At 40.6% G+C, this 20253-nt stretch overlaps 1 protein-coding gene across 4 annotated transcripts in view; it reads right to left on the reverse strand.

Annotated features, from left to right (window-relative positions):
* Positions 1-20253, reverse strand: part of Frrs1 (ferric chelate reductase 1) — a 73190-nt gene that overhangs the window by 7926 nt on the left and 45011 nt on the right. For all 4 annotated transcript variants that reach the window (XM_045138418.1, XM_045138420.1, XM_045138419.1 and 1 more), the window contains 4 exons: positions 14885-14998; positions 5478-5593; positions 2892-2978; positions 45-142 (listed from right to left, as the gene is read on the reverse strand). In XM_045138418.1, the coding sequence (XP_044994353.1) occupies positions 45-142; positions 2892-2978; positions 5478-5593; positions 14885-14998 (415 nt within the window). The remainder of the gene's footprint in view (positions 1-44; positions 143-2891; positions 2979-5477; positions 5594-14884; positions 14999-20253) is intronic.

The raw sequence follows: 20253 nt of genomic DNA on the forward strand, positions 1-20253 counted from the left end.
CTCAAAAAAAAAATGAGTTTTCAATATTTGAAAGCTGTCAGTACCTTGAGTCATGTAAAGGTGGTCTGGAGGCTGCCAGAAGAGGCTGCGAGATCGCTAACGTCATCACTATGCACCCTAAGTATGGGTGGTAACCTGCGTGCTAAACAAAGGCATGTCACTGTTAGAATGTAAACCAAGTTAAAAATAAGACACACTTAGAAGGCAGGCACAGTGGCACACGCCTTTAACCCATTACTCAGGAGGCAGAGGTAGGAGGATGCTGTGAGTTTGAGGCCAGCCTGAGACTACATAGTGAATTCCAGGCCTGCCTTGGTTATAGCGAGATCCTACCTCAAAAAAACAAACAAACAAAAATAACTGTAAGACACACTGTATTTGGGCCTTGGCTCAGCAGTTACAACACTGGCTTGCAAAACCTAACAACCCAGTTCAATTCCCCAGTTCCTACATAACTGTGTTAAAAGCTGATCTCTGCTCAGAATGCAGGTATAAATCAAGAACTGTCCATACAGAATTTCAACAGTTCCAGCAGAGCTCCTCCCTTAAGGATATTGTATATGCCTCAAAACAGCAGACAGCTGGATTAGACCACTAAGTACAACCATTCATTCCATTTAAACACCTGTAAGAAGGCCCAAGATGATGCTCTACCTTGAGACTTATTAAGTACCTTAAGGAATATGGTGGTCTGTGGTCACTGTCTCCCATGTTCCAATAGGCTCTACATCTGTGGCCTAAAGCAGGGATGTAATGATGTTGCCATCACAAGGGAATCACTGTAAACAGGAACTAGAGGCTCACAAAAGAGCAATATAAAAATACCTATGCCTGGCATGCTGGTGTACCCCTTTAATCCCAGCAGGAAGCCAAAGTAGGAGGATTACTGTGAGTTCAAGGCCAGCCTGACACTACATAGTGAATTCCAGGTTAGCCTGGGCAAGTGAGACCCTACCTCATAAAACAAAAAAAGAAAATTCTCTTTTTGGGTATAAAGGGTTTTATTTTTAATGTTCTGAGGAAGGCTGGAGTTATGTAACAAACTTCTTATGTGGACTTAGGATGTGCTAGAACTATCTTAAGTTCCTTCAGTGAATTAATTCCCAATCCTCACAGAAAGCCTAAGAGATGCATCGCTACCATTTTACAGAGGAATAATGTGGAAAAGAGAAATTAAGTAATTTTCCCAAAGCTATCCTAGATTTAAAGTGATGATGCCAGGACTTGAACCCAAATAGTTTGACTATAGAACAGTGCCCTCAACCTAAGCACAGTCAGCCCACCATATATAGGGATTCCTTATCCATAGAATCAACAATTACTGATCAAGTATATTTTTAAAAAAAACTGCATATACTGGGCTGGAGAGATGGCTTAGCGGTTAAGGCTCCTGCCTACAAAGCCAGAGGACCTCAGTTCAATTCTCCAGGACCCATGTAAGCCAGATGCACAATGTGGCACATGCATCTGGAGTTCATTTGCAGTGGCTGGAAGCCCTGGTGTACCCATTCTCTCTCTCTCTCTCTCAAATAAAGTATTTTTTAAACTGCATATACTAAATATGTACATACATTTTCCTTATTATAATACAGTACAACAATTGTATTGTTATTTCTATAGCACTGAGTTAGGTATTCAAGGACTCGAGATGATCTGAAGTACATAGGAGGATGTATGTAGGTTGTGTGCAAATTGTATACCATTCTACTTGAACAACTGTGCATTTTGGTATCTGTAAGAGGATGTGGAACCAATCCCCATTTCTCAGATACTGAAATGCGTATCACCATTGTTACCAATATCTAATAGAACAAGGCTCTGCTCTCTATTCAGACTGGAACATCTCCATAATTTCCATTTAAAAAAATAGATTGGGCCGGGCATGGTGGCGCACGCCTTTAATCCCAGCACTTGGGAGGCAGAGGTAGGAGGATCTCCGTGAGTTCAAGGCCACCCTGAGACTACAGAGTTAATTCCAGGTCAGCCTGGACCAGAGTGAGACCCTACCTCGAAAAACCAAATAATAATAATAATAAATAAATAAATAAATAGACTGATTGATCCATAAACAACCTGAAAAGCAGAAGAGATATTTCCTGGTAACACTTCTGACCCAAGAGTCACACAGGGGAAACACCAGCCCAAAATTTCAAATTCCTGCTAAAACTGGAAGAATATAATGGGACTACAGGCTTTGAACTTAACTCAGGTGCGGTGCATAGTCTCTTCTTACTCATCCATTCACTAAATATATACTGAGCATACTATGCAACAGAATATGTTTGGATGTTTGGGATAGAGCAGTGTTAGGCCAGTAAATTAACTAGCACTCACAGAGCTTACATATTGCCATGGGGAAGCATACAAAGAGAAGGCAGAATAAATATGGACTACATTGGGGCTCTCTAAGAAGCTATCACCCTTCTTCTTTTATTTATTTATTTATTTATTTTTTGAGATGCAGTCTCACTCTAGCCCAGGCTGACCTGGCCCTCACTCTATAGTCCCAGGCTGTCCTCAGACTTGCACCAATCCTCCTATCTCTGCCTCCCAAGGGCTGGGATTAATGGTATGCCCCACAGCAATCATCTTTTTTAAAAAGAAATTATTTATTTATTTAAGAAAGTGAATGGGTACACCAGGGCCTCCTGCCACCGCAAATAAAGTCTGTATGTATGTGCCACTTTGTGTATCTGGCTTTACGTGGGTACTGGAGAGCTGAATCCAGGTTGTCAGGCTTTGCTAACAAGCACCTTCAACCACTTAGCCATCTCTCTAGCCCAGGGACACTGTCTTCTGAATAAAGACCTAAAGAAAGTGAGTGGGTGGAGGAAGCCTCTTTGCAGAGTGCAATGGATTTATACAGGAACATCCTGTTAGGATATACTTACAGAGCTCCAGCCTCCTCTGTATATAAAAGGCATGACAAAAGCAATGCAGGTGAGCACCGATGTGGTAAGCATGAGCGCCCGGTGCACCTGCAAGGTGAGATGACAGTTACTTTGTGGACTGCTGGTGCCTCGGTGGGGAAACAGTGGGGGAGGCACCGGAGGAATGTATTCCACGGTAGGCAGTAAACATGAATTTTATTATATAACATGAAATTTTAAGGAAAACTCTAAGGTACCATTTTCATCATTCAAAAGTACATACTGACTTAATCTACTCAGAGCAGCAGGAATGGATAGTTCACACACTGAGAAAACTTACCTGACAATTCCTCTTTCCCTTTCAAGACATTTATTAATCCCTGCTACCAAATACAGCAGTATGCCAGGTGCAATGAGAACAAGGAGTGAAAAAGCAGTCTCTGAGTAACTGTGATATCACTGAATAGATAAGTAGATGGGACACAGAATTCACTGTGAGAAGCAAAAGACTACTGAGAGTGAAACAGGCATTGTTAAGTGATTATGTCTTCAATAACTGCTAAAAACCAGAACTATTCCAGGAAGGAAAGGATGTTAACCTATGTTTCTATATATGTTGCTATACCCAACACACATATGCATGCACATACACACACCATGCTTTTAAAGACAGTAGAAGATTGGGCCTGACTATAGACAGTCTTCCAGTGGGAAACATCTACATGAGCAGCTTGGAGGAGAGAAAGCCAACAAGTAGGAGTGAGAAAGAGCACTGAGACAGAGGCAGGCTAGAGTGAGGCACACAGAAAAAGGTAGAAAAGTAAAGTAGGTGACCCTACCGCCAGTCATGAGAAAGGACATTAAATAAGGGGAACCTCAAAAGCTGTAGGAATATGAAGGATGCGGGATGCCATCTAATAAAGTCACATTTATGTATTAGCACTACTTTTTCTACAAGCAGGCATGTTCCTTCTAACTCAGCACATACTCAGTGATGGTCTGCTAGGTAAGCAAACATCTACAGTCCATGACCTGAGAAAGAAAGGCTGTTCCGCCTTCTCATGAAGGCTACTTGTTGACCTTCACTGTTTCCTTTAAGATCTTGCCTTAAGGGAACATCATGAAAAAGAACAATACAGTTTCTCTTCCCATACACACAATGAAATGATCCTGCTTGATGACTCAGGGATAGTCCACCTCTCACTGGTCCATCAAGGCCCCTGCAGAGATCACCACCATTTCCTTCTCCTCTGCAGCCCTCCTAGACTCATCTCCACTTGGTACAGTGGGGGAATCTCATACAAACAGTGCAGTAAGAGTCATTCAGAGCCAACCTCTGTCAGAAGGGGAGACATGTAGCCATGACATATCTTTCAATCAGCCTGCCTCTTCAAAAACCTTTGATCTTTGAGAATCTTGAATAGGAAATTTAAGAAAAAGAATCTGGGAGTGGTGGCACATGCCTTTAATCTCAGTACTCCAGAGGCAGAGATAGGAGGATCAGCGTAAGTTCAAGTCTACCCTGAGACTACACAGTGAATTCCTAGTCAGTCTGGGCTACAGAGAGACCCTACCTCAAAAGAAAACAAAAGTGGTCAAAACAGAAAAGAGACGAGTAAAAAGTAGCTCAGTAGAAGGAGGAGTGGAAAGGTGACAAAAGAAAGTAAAAGAAGGAGATTATGATCAAATATAGTCTGTATATGCATGAAAACTGGCAATAAAAAAATTATCAAAAAATTGGGCTGGAGAGATGGTTTAGTGGTTAAGTGCTTGCCTGTGAGCTTAAGGACCCTGATTCAAGGCTTGATTTCCCAGAACCCACATTAGCCAGATACACAAGGGGGCGCACATGTCTGGAGTTTGATGGCAGTGGCTGGAGGCTCTGGTGCGCCCATTCTCTCTCTTTCTGCCTCTTTCTTTCTCTCTCTCTCTCTCTCTGTTGCTCTCAAATAAATAAATAAAAATAAAACAAAATTTTTTAATTACCAAAAACTAATAAAAAGAGGCTCTAAGCTAGGTGTGGTGGCACATGCTTTTAATCCCAGCACTCGGGAGGCAGAAGTAGGATTGCCATGAGTTTGAAGCCACCCTGAGACTACATAGTGATTCCATGGCAGCCTGGACTAGAGCAAGACCCTACCTTGAAAAACCAAAAAGAAAAAAAAAAAAAAAAGAGGCTCTAAGACCACCAATACCTATCAATGAAAGGAAGAAAGAAAAAAAAAAAAACAGGGTTGGAGCGATGGCTTAGCAGTTAAGGTGCTTGCCTGTGAAGCTTCAAAGGACCCAGGTTCAATTCCCCAGTACCCACATAAGGCAGATGCACAAGAGGGCACATGCGTGTGGAATTCGTTTACAGTGGCTGGAGGCCCTGATGCACCCAATCTTTCTGTCTCTTTTCTCTCCCTCTCCCTGTGCTTGAAAATAAATAAGCTAAAAATAAAATAGTTTAAAAAAAAAAAAAAACATACATACTTCAAGTTGGAATGTTCAAATAATATGGACACTGACCAGTCTCCAGTCAAGGGTACGCATAGCGGCGCACACTGCTAGAACCTCCAAACATGCTCTCAAAAGAAATTTCATTACACCTTTTCCCTCACTTACCTGGAACCAAGCTGCTTCACCAAGAAAGAGAGCTTTTGACCAAACAGATCTGAAGAATCGGGCAACCAGGACACCTGTGCTAACTGCAGTCATCCATGCCACAAACATTAAGGCACCTACACGGGAGACAAACACAATGGATGGCATCACAAATGAATTAAGCAGTTTCTTAAATGACCAAGGCAACTGCTCAGAAAACAAAAACTGCCAGCCAAGCACATTCAGCTGATGGAAAGTAAAACACATATCAACCAAATTGACTGATGGAGTATCTATAATTCTGTTTTGGTTTTTTTTTTTGCTGGACGCGGTGGCACACGTCTTTATGATAAAGAGAAAATTGGTATGCCAGGGCATGTGCCACTTTGTGCGCATGTGCAACTTTGCATGCTTGCATCACCTTGTGCATCTGGCTGACATGGGACCTGGAGAGTGGAACATGGATCCTTAGGCTTTGCAAGCAAGCGCCTTAACTAAGTCATCTCTCTAGACCAGGGTATTTATAATTCTTTTTCTTTTTCTTTTTCTTTTCTTTTCTTTTTTTTTTTTAACTTATTTACAAGCAGAAAGCGAGAGAGACAGAGAGAGAATGGGCACTCCAGGGCCTGTAGCCACTGCAAATGAACTCTATATGCATGTGTCCCTTGTGAATCTGGTTTACATGGGTCCAAGGGAATCGAACCTGGGTCCTTTGGCTCCGCAGGCAAACACCTTAATCACTAAGCCATCTCTTCATCCAGGGTATTTATAATTCGTTTTTAAAATATTTTTTATTTTTATTTATTTATTTGAGAGTGACAGATAGAGAGAAAGAGGCAGAGAGAGAATGGGCATGCCAGGGCCTCCAGCCACTGCAAACAAACTACAGATATGTGTGCCCCCTTGTGCATCTGGCTAACATGGGTCCTGGGGAATCAAACCTGGGTCCTTTGGCTTCGCAGGCAAATGCCTTAACCACTAAGCCATCTCTCCAGCCCAGGGTATTTATAATTCTTATCACCAGTTTGCTGGGTGGGGAAAGAATAGAGAACTTAAATAGCTTTTCCACCATAACAAAGTCAGGATGAGACCCCGCTCTGCATAAATTAAGCAAGTATTATTCTAAGTACTCAGCCTATCTGCAGTTTCTATATCATATTTTGCTCCAAACAACTGTGAAAACCAAAGACACACGTAACTTCCAAACTCAATGCTTTCCTACCTAGAGGCAAGGAAGCATGAGTACAATCAAGTTAACAACAACACAGCAATTTTCAAACTGAATTCTAGTGAATTAGGGAAAGTCAACCAGTCTGGAAGCTAAAAAGGGAACATGCCAAATAATAAAAATTCCTTCAGCACATTAACATTTTATGACAGTATACTTTACACTGCAGGATTTCCCACTTTTAAATCCCATTTTTTTCGACAATAAATCAGATTACTTTTCAAATATAATTAACTTTCATTGATAGAACCAGAGCCTGTGTCTAGACTGCAGATTTTTCAACTTGATGCTCAAAACCTCAGCATTGCATTGAGTACTTGCCACACATTCAGAGACCTGCACACTGATTAGGGCTTCAACAATAAAACCAACTACTGTGAAGCTGAACGTGGTGGCTCACGCCTTTAATCACAGCACTCGGGAAGCAGAGGCAGGAGGATCACCATGAGTTCCAGGCCACCTTAGAACTACAAAGTTCCAGGTCAGCCTTGACTATTGTGAGACCCTGCCTCAAAAAAAAAAAAACTGCTGTCACAACAATCAAAACCACTGGCCACTTTTTTTTATTAGTGTTTCAAAACATGACAAAACTCAAAGAATCACAAAAGTCAAATTAATTAGTCCAGTGAAGTAGTTTCTAACTGCCTCAGCTGTAATTAGAAATAATTAGGGCATTTAATATTTTTATTTATTTATTTGCAAGGGGAGAGAGAGAGAGAGAGAGAGAGAGAGAATGAGAATGGGAGTGCCAGAACCTACTGTCACACAAATAAACTCCAGACACATGTGCCATTTTGTGTAACTGGTTTTACATGGGTACCAGGGAATTGAACCCAGGCTATCAGGCTTTGCATGCAAGTACCTTTAACTGCCGAGCCATCTCTCCACCGCCCTGAACATTTTTTTTAATTTTTTTTCTGATTTCTTTTTTATTTATTTATTAGAGACAGAAGGACAGAGAGACAGAGAGACTTTTTCATTTATTTATTAGAGACAGAGAGAGAGAGAGAAAGAGAGAGAGAGAGAGAATGGGCATGCCAGGGCCTCTAGCCACTGCAAACCAACTCCAAATGCGTGCATCTGGTTTATGTGGGACCTGGACAATTGAACCTGGGTCCTTAGGCTTCACAGGCAAGGGCCTTAACTGCTATACCATCTCTCCAGCCCCCAGAACATTTTTTAAAATCAAGATATCTGAAAAGTTTCACTGCTGATTTTAATGTGTTGCCAGTGTTAAATAACTAAATTAGTCCTTTCCTTTTTTGTTGTTGTTGTTGTTGTTGTTTTTGTTTTTTCCAGATAGGATCTCCCTGTGGCTGACCAGAATTCACTATGAAGTTTCAGGGCAATCCTCCTACCTCTGCCTCCTGAATGTTGGGATTAAAGGTGTGCACCACCATGCCCAGCTAGCCCTTTCCATTTTTAATAAAAATTAGCAAATACAGGCTAGAGGGATGGCTTAGCAGTTAAGGCATTTGCCTGCAAAGCCAAAGGTCCCAGATTCGATTCCCCAGGGCCCATGTTAGCCAGATGCACATCTGCAGTGGCTGGAGGCCCTGGCGCACCTCAATCTCTCTCTGTCTCTCTCTTTGTCTCTCTCTCTCTCTGTCTCTCTCTCTCCCTCTTTCTCTGTCAAATAAATAAAAATAAAATATTAAGCAATTAAAAAATCAGCAGCCGGACGTGGTGGCGCACGTCTTTAATCCCAGCACTCGGGAGGCAGAGGTGGGAGGATCGCTGAGAGTTCGAGGCCACCCTGAGACTACATAGTGAATTCCAGGTCAGCCTGAGCCAGAGTGAGACCCTAACTCGAAAAACCAAAAAAAAAAATCAGCAAACATGTAACCAAAGATAGTGGTTATACCTGTAACACTAACACTTGAGAGGTAAAGGCAGGAGTATCAGGAGTTCAAGGCCAGCCTCAGTTACATAGTAATTCAAGGTTACACTGAACTACAGAGTAAGACATTGTCTTAAAAAAGAAAATGGGGACTTCCGGTTAAGATGGCGGCATAGGTACCACGCCAAAGCAGCCTGGGGGGAAAAAAGACCAAAATAACTCAGCTAAATACACACTTTCACTAAAAAGTGAGGTGTATACAAAATTGAAGCAGCAGCGGAGAAGTAGGAGAGATCCAGAGCATCCAGAGTCCGCACAGGCTGGCAAAAGCGGCTCAGGCAGCTTGTCCAACCGCGGCGGCGGTGGCGGTGACGCACTAGAAAGCCGCCAAGCTCGGCTCCAGCCGCAGGAAAAGCCAGGTGCGGGAGCTTTCCCTCACACCGCGCTCTCCGCAGCTCAGGAACCTTGAAGGGAGAGCGGGAGTGAGCAACGGAGGAGCAGACCGCGAGGTAGAACACGTGGAGCAGCGAGAGAACCAGAGCAGCTGCGGCTCCCTCCCCTCCCCCACTGCCTGAGCCCAGCTCCCGCGAACAGAGCAGCGGCCGGGACCCAGTCACGCCAACATGAGCCGACAGTGGGACCCAACCAGGAGCAGAGTTCGGCAGCAACATCAGCGGCTCCAGCACCGGTAAGAGCGGCCCAAGCAGCAGCAGACTCAGGAGTGGCAGCAGCGGCAGACCCAGCAGCAGAAGCTTCAGCTGCTGACAGACCCAGTGGGGGAGCAGATCTGCAGGGCCACACTTGCCAGGCTTGGCTTGCCCCGCAGGAAAAGCCAGTGCCCAGCTCCAGAAATCACAACAGCAGCCCGACGACCCAGGCAGCAACTACAGTGAGACCAAACTCATCCAAGGTAACTGGAATTGCACCGGGGAAGGGTCTCACTTGGTCACAAGCTGACTTGGATCCCTCAACAGACCAGAAATCTTAACCTCGATGTTGATAGAGGATCTGGTTGTTATAATAACTACTCTGGCATACATACTTGGGGCTGTTTTTGACTGAATGGTACAGTATTTAGTTAACTTTTAGAATCTACCTGTATTTTATTCCACTCAGCCTACTTGAATACCCCCATAGCAGGTAAACTCAACCCCTAGGAGCACCTTTGTAGATACTCTGAGAGTCTTAAGAGCCACATCTAACACCTCAAGCTCCTACCCTGAAAATATATAACATCAAACCAATTGATACAGCTAAGAATACCCAGCTAGCTAGAAAATCCAAGCATTAACTTAAACTAAGATGCAAAAATATATACATTATAACACAAGAAACACTAAAAAGCAAGACGATATAAATCCACCCAAAAGTATTAATGCATCAGAAATGACCTCCAGTGAGAACGAGTTAGAGGAAATGCCTGAGAAAGATTTTAAAAGAATGATTGTAAATATGTTCAAAGAAGTCAGAGAACAAATCAAAGGAGTCAAAGAGGAACTTAAAGAGGAAATCAAATGAATCAAAGAAGATGCAGGAAACCAATTTCATGAAATAAAGAAGGCAATACAAGACATAAATAAGGAAATAGAAATAATAAAGAAAAACCAGTCAGAATTACTAGCAATGAAGAACACAGTTAATGAACTAAAAAACTCTGTAGAAAATCTCACCAGTAGAATGGATGAAGGAGAAGATAGAATATCTAAGCTAGAAGACCAGGTGGCAGATCTAATACAGGCCAACAAAGACAAAGACAAACTTATAGAAAAGTATTAGTGGGAATTTCAAGATATTCGGGACACTATGAAAAGATCAAATATTAGAATTCAGGGCATAGTAGAAGGAGAAGAATTCCACTCCAAAGGCATAGTAGGTGTCTTCAACAAAAACATAGAAGAAAATTTTCCCCAAATTGGGAAAGAGGTGCCAATACAGATACAGGAAGCCTTTAGAACCCCAGCCAGACAAAACCTGGAAAGAACCTCTCCTCGTCATATTATAATCAAACTTCCAAATACACACACCAAAGAAAAAATATTGAAAGCAGTTAGAGAGAAAAACCAAGTTACCTACAAAAGTAAGCCCATCAGGATTACAGCAGATTATTCAACACAAACTTTAAAAGCCAGAAGGGCTTGGAGTGATATATTCCAAGTTCTGAAAGATAACAGCTGTCAACCAAGGTTACTTTATCCTGCAAAGTTATCCATTCAAATAGACGGAGAAATAAAGACATTCCATGACAAAAGCAGGTTAAAGGAGTATTTGAAGACAAAACCAGCTCTACAGAAAATACTTGATAGAATCCTCCAGGCTGAAGAAAAGGAAAAGCACACATATAAGGAACCTAGAAAAAACAAGCAATACTCAAATACTAGTTAACAGAAGAGAGTGCAGGTAGAACCAGAACCACAAAAAAAAAAAAAAATGGCAAATATAAATACACACCTTTCAATAATATCTCTTAATATCAACAGCCTCAATGCCCCAACAAAAAGACATAGGTTTGCAGACTGGGTTAAAAAGCAAGATCCTACAATTTGTTGTCTCCAAGAAACTCACCTTTCTACAAAGGATATACTTTATCTTAGGGTGAAAGGTTGGAAGATGGTGTTTCAAGCAAATGGGCCTAGAAAAAAAGCAGGGGTTGCTATCCTAATATCTGACAAGGTAGACGTCAGTCCAACGTTAGTCAAGAAAGATAAAGAAGGTCACTTTATATTGATTAAGGGCACACTCCAACAGGGCATTACAATCCTAAACATATATGCACCTAACATGGGGGCTCCCACATTCATCAAACAAACACTATTAGAACTAAGGTCACAGATAACACCAAACACAGTGGTAGTGTGTGACTTTAACACACCACTCTCATCAATTGACAGATCATCCCGGGAAAAAATAAACAGAGAGGCATCTGGACTAAATGAGGTCATAGAAGGAATGCACTTAACAGATATATACAGGACATTTCATCCAAAGGCTGCAGAATATACATTCTTTTCAGCAGCACATGGAACATTCTCTAAAATAGACCATATATTAGGACACAAAGCAAATCTTAACAAATTCAGGAAAATTGAAATAATTCCTTGCATTCTATCTGACCACAATGGAATTAAACTTCAAATCAATAGCAAGAAAGGCTATAGAGCATACACAAAATCATGGAAAATAAACAATTCACTACTAAATGATGAATGGGTCAAAGAAGAAATCAAGAAGGAAATCAAAAAATTCATAGAGTCAAATGATAATGAGAACACAACATATCAAAATCTCTGGGACACTATGAAGGCAGTTCTAAGAGGTAAATTTATAGCCTTAAGTGCCTATATTAAGAAATGAGAAAGGTAAACGACCTAATGCTTCATGTTAAAGCCTTGGAAAAAGAAGAACAAGGCAAACCAGAAATCAGAGAATCACTCCCATTCACAATTGCATCAAAAAAAATAAAGTACCTTGGAATAAACCTAACCAAGGAAGTAAAGAATCTCTACAATGAAAACTTTAAAACAAGCGAAAAATTGCAGAAGACACTAGAAAGTGGAGAAACATCCCTTGTTCCTGGATTGGAAGAATCAATATTGTGAAAATGGCAATCTTACCTAAAGCAATCCACATATTTAATGCAAGCCCTATCAAAATTCCAAAGGCTTTCTTCATGGAAATAGACAAAACAATCCATAATTTCATTTGGAATCACAAAAAACTTCGAATATCTAAAATAATACTGAGCAACAAAATGAGGCTGGTGGTATCACCATACTTATTTTAACCTATACTACAGAGCCATAGTAACAAAAACAGCATGGTACTGGCACAAAAACAGACATGTAGATCAGTGGAACAGAATAGAGGACCCAGATGTAAGCCCAAGTAGCTATAGCCACCTGATATTTGATAAAAATGCCAAAAATACTCAGTGGAGAAGAGACAGCCTCTTCAGCCAATGGTGTTGGGAAAACTGGATATATATCTGCAGAAGGATGAAAATAGATTCTTCTCTCTCGCCATGCACAAGATTTAAGTCCAAATGGATTAAAGACCTTAACATCAGACCTGAAACTCTGAAACTGCTAGAGGAAAAAGTAGGGGTAACCCTTCAACATATTGGTCTTGGCAAAGACTTTCTGAATATAACCCCAATTGCTCAGGCAATAAAACCACAGATTAATCACTGGGACCTCATGAAATTACAAATATTTTACACTGCAAAGGACACAGTGAAAAAAGCAAAGAGGCAACCTACAGAATGGAAAAAAATCTTCGCCAGATATATATCTGACAGAGGATTAATATGTAGGATATACAAAGAGCTCAAAAAGTTAAATAATAAGGAATCAAACAAGCCAATCAAAAAATGGGCTATGGAGCTAAATAGAGAGTTCTCAAAGGAAGAATACGAATGGCATATAAGCATCTAAAAAAATGTTCCACGTCAGTAGCCATCAGGGAAATGCAGATTAAAACTACATTGAGATTCCATCTCACTCCTGTCAGATTGGCCACCATCATGAAAACAAATGATCATAAATGTTGGTGGGGATGTGGAAAAACAGGAACCCTTCTACACTGCTGGTGGGAATGCAATCTGGTCCAGCCATTGTGGAAACCAGTGTGGAGGTTCCTAAAACAGCTAAAGATTGATCTACTATATGACCCAGCTATAGCACTCCTAGGCATATATCCAAAGGACTCATATCATCTCCTTAGAAATACGTGCTCAACCATGTTTATTGCTGCTCAATTTATAATAGCTGGGAAATGGAACCAGCCTAGATGTCCCTCAACTGATGAGTGGATAATGAAGATGTGGCACATTTATACAATGGAGATCTACTCAGCAGTAAAGAAAAATGAAGTTATGAAATTTGCAGAAAAATGGATGGACCTGGAAGAGATTATGTTAAGTGAGGTAACCCAGGCCCAGAAAGCCAAGCGCCACATGTTCTCTCTCATATGTGGATACTAGCTATAGATGACTGGGCTTCTGCATGGGAATGAAAATACTTAGTAGCAGAGGCCAGTGAGTTAAATGGGAAACATAAAGGGAAGAGAAAGGAAGGGAGGAGGGTACTTAATAGGTTGATAATGTATATATATAAGTACAATGATTGTTATGGGGATGTAATATGATGGAGAATGGAATTTCAAAGGGGAAAGTGTAGGGGGTGGGGAGGGAGGGAATTACCATGGGATTTTTTTAAATAAAAATGCTAATAAAAATTTAAAAAAAAAAAAGAAAAGAAAAAGAAAATGGAGCAGGGGTCTATAACATAAATAGCTTGCTTCCAGAGCCTGATGGCCTGGGTTTGATTCCCCAGTACCCAGGTAAAGTCAGATGCACTAAGTGGTATATGCACCTAGAGTTCATTTGCATAGACAAGAGGCCCCGCTGCACCCATACTCTACCTTTCCCTTCCTACCTTCCTCTCTCTCCTTGCAAATATATAAATAGATTAAAATAAAATATCTGGGTGTGGTGGCACACACCTTTAATCCTAGCACACAGAAGGCAGAGGTAGGAGGCTCTCCATGAGTAAATTCCAGGTCAACCTGGATTAGAGCAAAACCCTACCACAAAATAAATAAAATATATATATTAAATGGGCCTGGAGAGATGGTTCAGCAGCGAAAGGTTAAAGAATGCAAAGCTGGGTTCAATTCCCCAGTACGCACATAAAGTGGTACTTGTGACTGAAAAAAAAAAAAAAACTATTATTTTTAAGAGCCAGGCATGGTGGCACACGCCTTTAATCCTAGCATTTAAGAAGCAGAAATAGCCGGGTGTGGTGGCGCAGGCCTTTAATCCCAGCACTTGGGAGGCAGAGGTAGGAGGATCACCATGAGTTTGAGTCCACCCAGAGACTACATAGTGAATTCCAGGTCAGCCTGGGCTAGAGTGAAACCCTACCTCAAAAAAAAAAAAAAAGTAAATAAGTAAATAAATTTTCAAAATAAAAATTTAGGGGCTGGAGAGATTGCTCAGTGGTTAAAGGTACTTGTTTGCAAAGCCTGAAGGCCAGAGTTCAATTCTCTAGTACCCAAGTCAGATGCACAAAGAGCCACATGAACCTGGACCTAATTTCCAGTGGCAAGAAGCCCCAGCATGCCCATTTCTCTCTCGTTCCTCTTTCTTTCTCCACTTGCAAATAAATAAAATATTTTTAAAAAAATAAAAATAAAATAGTAAGCATTCAGAGAGATGATTTACCTGCAAATGTGAATGTTTAATGTAAAAGATGTATGAAAATGATCTCAGTCATGCCTGTCACCATTCCTGACACAGCCAACACTGTCCCTTCATTAACCGAACACTCCATGACGATAATAATAAGTGCGTATGTAACTCACCATGGACCTTCAAAAGGGGTAAAGAACGTGATCCTCCTATGCTCTTTGGTGTATCTGTTATGTCGTATTTTTCATATGTAATCAAAGGTTGTTGAGAGTGCTTAAGAATTTGACCTAAAAAAATAAAGAGGAATTATTTTTTCAGGATAGAATAACCTGGGAGATAGATAGATATAGAACGAAAGAGAACTTCTTATGTAATGACAAGTGATTAACTAGCAACAGAACTGTCATTCACATGCAAAAGTAGCAAGGCGGTAGGGTGGTGTTGTGTACCTTTAAGCCCAGCTCAGAAGTAGGAGGATCTCCATGAGTTCAAGGCCCATGTGAGACTACATAGTAAATTCCAGTCAGCCTGGGCTAGAGCCAGACCCTGAGAGGGGGTAGAGTTAGGGTGACTGGGCCCCTGAAGGTAAAAAGCACAAGGTTTGCACTTGCTAGAAATCCAATATGACCTGACTTATCGCTTACCTAGTTTCTCTAGACTACTTTTTCCACAACCAGGACCCCTGCTGGAAGGAAGGACTTTCATAGGATTGAAACATTGTGGTTGGTCAAGTTCAGCCACTGGGACTTGGTGCCAGGGCTAGCCTCTTCCTGAGATAGCCTCTAGCCCTAACCAACCAGCTGTCCCTCTGGTTCATCTGAGCAGAAGACAGCCCACCTCCACTAAAAGGTTATAAATACCTTTGCAAGGAGAGAGCAGGGGGTCACTTGGGAACTTCCAGCTGTGGATAAGTTTTTTCCTTGGCTGGGCCTGGGCTGGCTCAGCCTAGCCCCAGCCCAGGTGTAGTCAGGAGGTGCCTCCAGCCCTTACTCCCCACATGGGCTCTTTATCCCCTCTAGCTCCCCACATGGCAGGAACTCCTTGAACTTTCTTTTTTCTTTCCAAGCTTTTTCCCCAGGCCTTCCACGTGGGATCTCCAGCCACATGGGTGCCTTCCCTTGGTTCTACTTCCCTCAATAAATATAATAATTTAAAATTATCCTTTACAGTTTTTTTTTAATTCTCCATCTCTCATCTCTCTCCCTCCCTCCCTCCCTCTTTCTTTCTCTGTCATTCTCAACTAAATAAATAAAAATGAATTAAATTTAAGAAAAAAAAAAAAGAATGTCAAGTACAAAGAGACAATAACCTTCAGGAACTACAGAAATGTTAAATGATAAAGAAAACTATGCCCTTGTAGTGCCTGGCACTACCTACACAAGATCCTAATAGTAGGAGTGAAAAATGAGGACATCAAAATTAAAGAGTCTAACTGAGGACTGGAGAGATGGCTTAACAGTTAGTGCACATGCCTGCAAAGCCTAAGGACCCAAGTTCAATTCTCCAGGTCCTATGTAAGCCAGATGCACATGGTAGTACATGTGTCTGGAGTTCGTTTGCAGTGGCTAGAGGCCCTGATGTGCCCATTCTCTCTCCCTCTCTCCCTCTCTCCCTCTCTCCCTCCCTCCCTCTCTCTGTCTCTAATAAATAAAAATAAATCTTTTAAAAAAATAGAAAGAAGCCGGGCGTGGTGGCGCACGCCTTTAATCCCAGCACTTGGGAGGCAGAGGTAGGAGGATCGCTGTGAGTTCAAGGCCACCCTGAGACTACATAGTGAATTCCAGGTCAGCCTGGGCTAGAGTGAGACACTACCTCAAAAACAACAAAAAAAAAAAAAAAATAGAAAGAATCTAATTGAGATGGGGAGGAGGGTGGATTTCTGAGGGGGAGTATGTGGGAGGGGAGGGAATTATCATGGTTTATTTTCTATTATTTTGGAAGCTGTCAATAAGAAAGTTTAACTTAAAAAAAAAAAAAACACTGCCTGATAATTTGGAAACTTTCAGCTGTTGATGAGTTTTTCCTCAGCTGGGCCTGAGCCAAAGCAGAGGGGAGGGCCCCCAAGCCCTTATTCTTCTCATGGCCTCTTTATACCTTCCAACTCCCCACAGGACAGGAGCTCGTTGAACTTTCTTTTCTTTCCAGTTTTCCCAGGCCTTCCGCATGGGCTCTCTAGCCACATGGGTGCCTCTTCTTTGCTCGGTACTTTCCTCAATATATATAATAATGTAATAATTACCCTTTTTAGTCATGTTCATTCAATTCTTTAATTAATATTAGAAACAAACCTAGGGGCTGGGATTCAAGGACTTTCTTAAATCCCAAGCACCCTGTTACATATTGGTAGCCTGTATGGAGAATATCTTGAGGAAGAAAATTATGAGCATTATATTATGGTGGGGGATGGAAAGCATGTTTTCCAGCTGTTGGCACTACTTAGGTATTTCTTTACTTCTCTCACCTTGGGCTCTTCTTGCTGGAGGCTAAAATCTCTATCTCTGACTAAGCTGAAGGGAATGACTGACATTGGTGACCACAGCAGCCAGAAGAATGAAGCTCTCAGAACTTGCAGAGACACAGCAAAAAAGGCTTCAAAGCCTGACCCCACATTTTAAAACCACATGACTTTTAAATTACTTGGTAACCGTAAATATATAATTTAATTTTATGTTTTCTAAATTACTTAATGATTAAAAACAGCTCATTCATAACTTTACGTGATATTTTCTCTTTTATTTAGGCCTTAATTAGGTGTTATTTATAACCCCTTTTGGTTTCTTTACTGTGTGAGATAAATTACAGTATGGCTTATCTAATCCAAACAATCCAACAGATCTCTCCTAAAGTTTCTGTTGGCATTTGATTGATTTATTTCAAAGTTTTAGGGATTTTTTTTTATTTTGTTTTGTTTTGGTTTGGTTTGGTTTTTGTCTTTAGAAGTCAGATTTAACTGAAGCCTATAGTCAGCTGAAATTTTATATATAAACAGGCCATAATTTCTTACATGATATCATAAACATAATTATTGAGCATATGTTCTAGGTGAACTTCAACCTACATTGGAAACAACAAAATTCTCCCTCAGGTGGTGGCTCATAATTTGCCAGGTATTTTAAGAGACTGTGTTGTCCTGTAACTTGAAAAGAGAAGGCAACTGGCCTAAGTTCCAGGCCAACCTGCCTCAAGACAATAAAAATCTGCTGTAGCTACTCTTAATAAAATCTTTTTCAGGTGTACTGATAAAGATTATTCCCCAAAACATTTGTCATGTTTTGCCTGTACTCATAGGCTTAAACCTTTTCAAAATGTATTTACTGGCATTTACTAACAGGAGATACCTCAAATAATTGTATTACATTTATTTATTATAATTATTATTTATTATTAATAATTATTAATTATTTATAGGTACACATATAGGTAGTATAAGACAAATCTAGTTGTCAAGTAGATATAATGACATGAATAATTAGATTCTAAGTTTTTCTGCCAAGGCTATTTCTCTACAAATTTCCAATAAGATGGTTAATTAACCCTTTGAGACTAAATTACTTCTTTGTCAATGAATAATAAGATAAATCAGTTCACTGTAGTCTCTCTTAACAGTCTTATAAGAAAGACGGTTAATTATAGCTTGAGATGAAATGATTAAAGAAACTGAAAAGGAATTTTTCAATGTTGGACATAGAATGCTGGCTAAAATGCTTTTTTGTTTTTTCGTAGAACTTAGATCAGAATGTTAAAATATATGGATGAGTGTGTGCATATGTAGAAAGGACTAAAAAGACCAAATTTTGCCTAAAGTTAATTTCCTTTTATAAGGAACAAAAAACTAAAACATCATGCCAAAATTGAGTTTTTTCAACTGTTTACAGATGCTTAAAGAGGCTCTGAAAGTTTTATATAGGGATACAGACTTAATCAAAATTCAGTTTACATTAGACACAGATGATGCCCTGTCCTGGTGGGTCACAAAGTCATAAGCACAGGTGTAATTCACATTCTTTGGAGGTCTAGCCAGGTTAGAAAAGACAAAACCCTATCATCTTGTGTATTACAAATGGGTAAAATAAATTTACTAAGGTAAAAACAAATAAGCAATTTCAAAATAAGACAAGGAATGTCAGGATGCTTAGCTCTCTGCTGTCATTTCCTTTTGCTCTTCCTTACTGTTATATGATATTCAAAGTCAAGGCAAGCTGGACTCTGGAAAAATGATGACACCCCCTTCATCGCAGACCCCATGCAAATTTAAGCCATGTGTCCTCCAGACCCTGTCCAGAGACAAAATGGCCAATTGTTCCTCTACTTCTGACCACCTGAAGTCACCTCTGTCAGATGAAATTTCTCACAAGACAAAGAGGTCAAATGGGTAAACTGAGTCAAGGTATTTGATCAGGTTACAAACTCCTTATGTAAGATAAGTATCAGGCTTACCTAAAGTGTAGATCAGGGTAGAAATATAGGATAAAAAGGCATCAAGTAGGGCTGGAGAGATGGCTAAGTGGTTAAGCGCTTGTCTGTGAAGACTAAGGACCCTGGTTTGAGGCTTGATTCCTCAGGACCCACGTTAGCCAGATGCACAAGGGGGCGCATGTGTCTGGAGTTTCTTTGCAGTGGCTAGAAGCCCTGGCGTGCCCATTCTCTCCCTCTCCCTCTCCCTCCCTCTCTCTCTCTCTCTCTCTCTCTCTCTCTCTCTCTCTCTCTCTCTCTCCCTCTTTCTATATCACTCTTAAATAAATAAAAATTTAAAAAAAATTATAAAGGCATCAAGTAAATGATCTCTCTCATCTGTCACTCTCTCAAATATCAACAAAGTGTACGATTCTGCTGGATGTGATAGGTAACACCACTAATTGTTATATTTAAGGCACTAAAAGCAGAGATCAGCTTCAAAATAATGCTCTTTAGTTCCTAGACCATTTGGAAACAGGGAGAACCCATATCCTAGGCTCCTACAGAGAAGGAAAAGGGGTCCCAGGAATCCCAATAGGGCATTTAAGCTACCAAGAAAATCTTCACACCGGGGCTCACAATGGCCAGTGGCACTGCTTATATGCCATGAAGTAAGGCACATACAGAGAAGGAAATTCTTCTTAAAGATAAATTTTTAACTTGGTCAACACCTGATATTTGTAAGAAATTACAAAAATTGGTAGCTGAACCAGATGAGGACTTTAAACTGTTGCTCCAGGATGCAATTTCTGTTTATTAGAACTGTGAAGCTAAGAGAGGAAGGGAGATGAAAAGAACACAAAGGGAGATTTAAAAAAAAAAACTAAAGATAAACATCACCAAGTGGTAATGAAGGTCACTCAGAGAAAGGCCCCTCCATTAGAACATTTAATTGGCTAAAGCCTAAAATATATCTACTTGATGCCAAGGTTTTAACTAGTAAAAAAAAAACCTAAGTCCAAGAGCTCACATCAATTTGCTCATGGTTTAAGGGATATAAAAACTGGCTTTCAGAACACCAGTAAAGTAACTTAGGTTCCTTTATTTCTCAGGGTTTTTAACTACTTGAGAAACTGAATCTTACAGT

This window comes from Jaculus jaculus, chromosome 19, assembly GCF_020740685.1.
Source record: "Jaculus jaculus isolate mJacJac1 chromosome 19, mJacJac1.mat.Y.cur, whole genome shotgun sequence".
Taxonomy (NCBI): Eukaryota; Metazoa; Chordata; class Mammalia; order Rodentia; family Dipodidae; genus Jaculus; species Jaculus jaculus.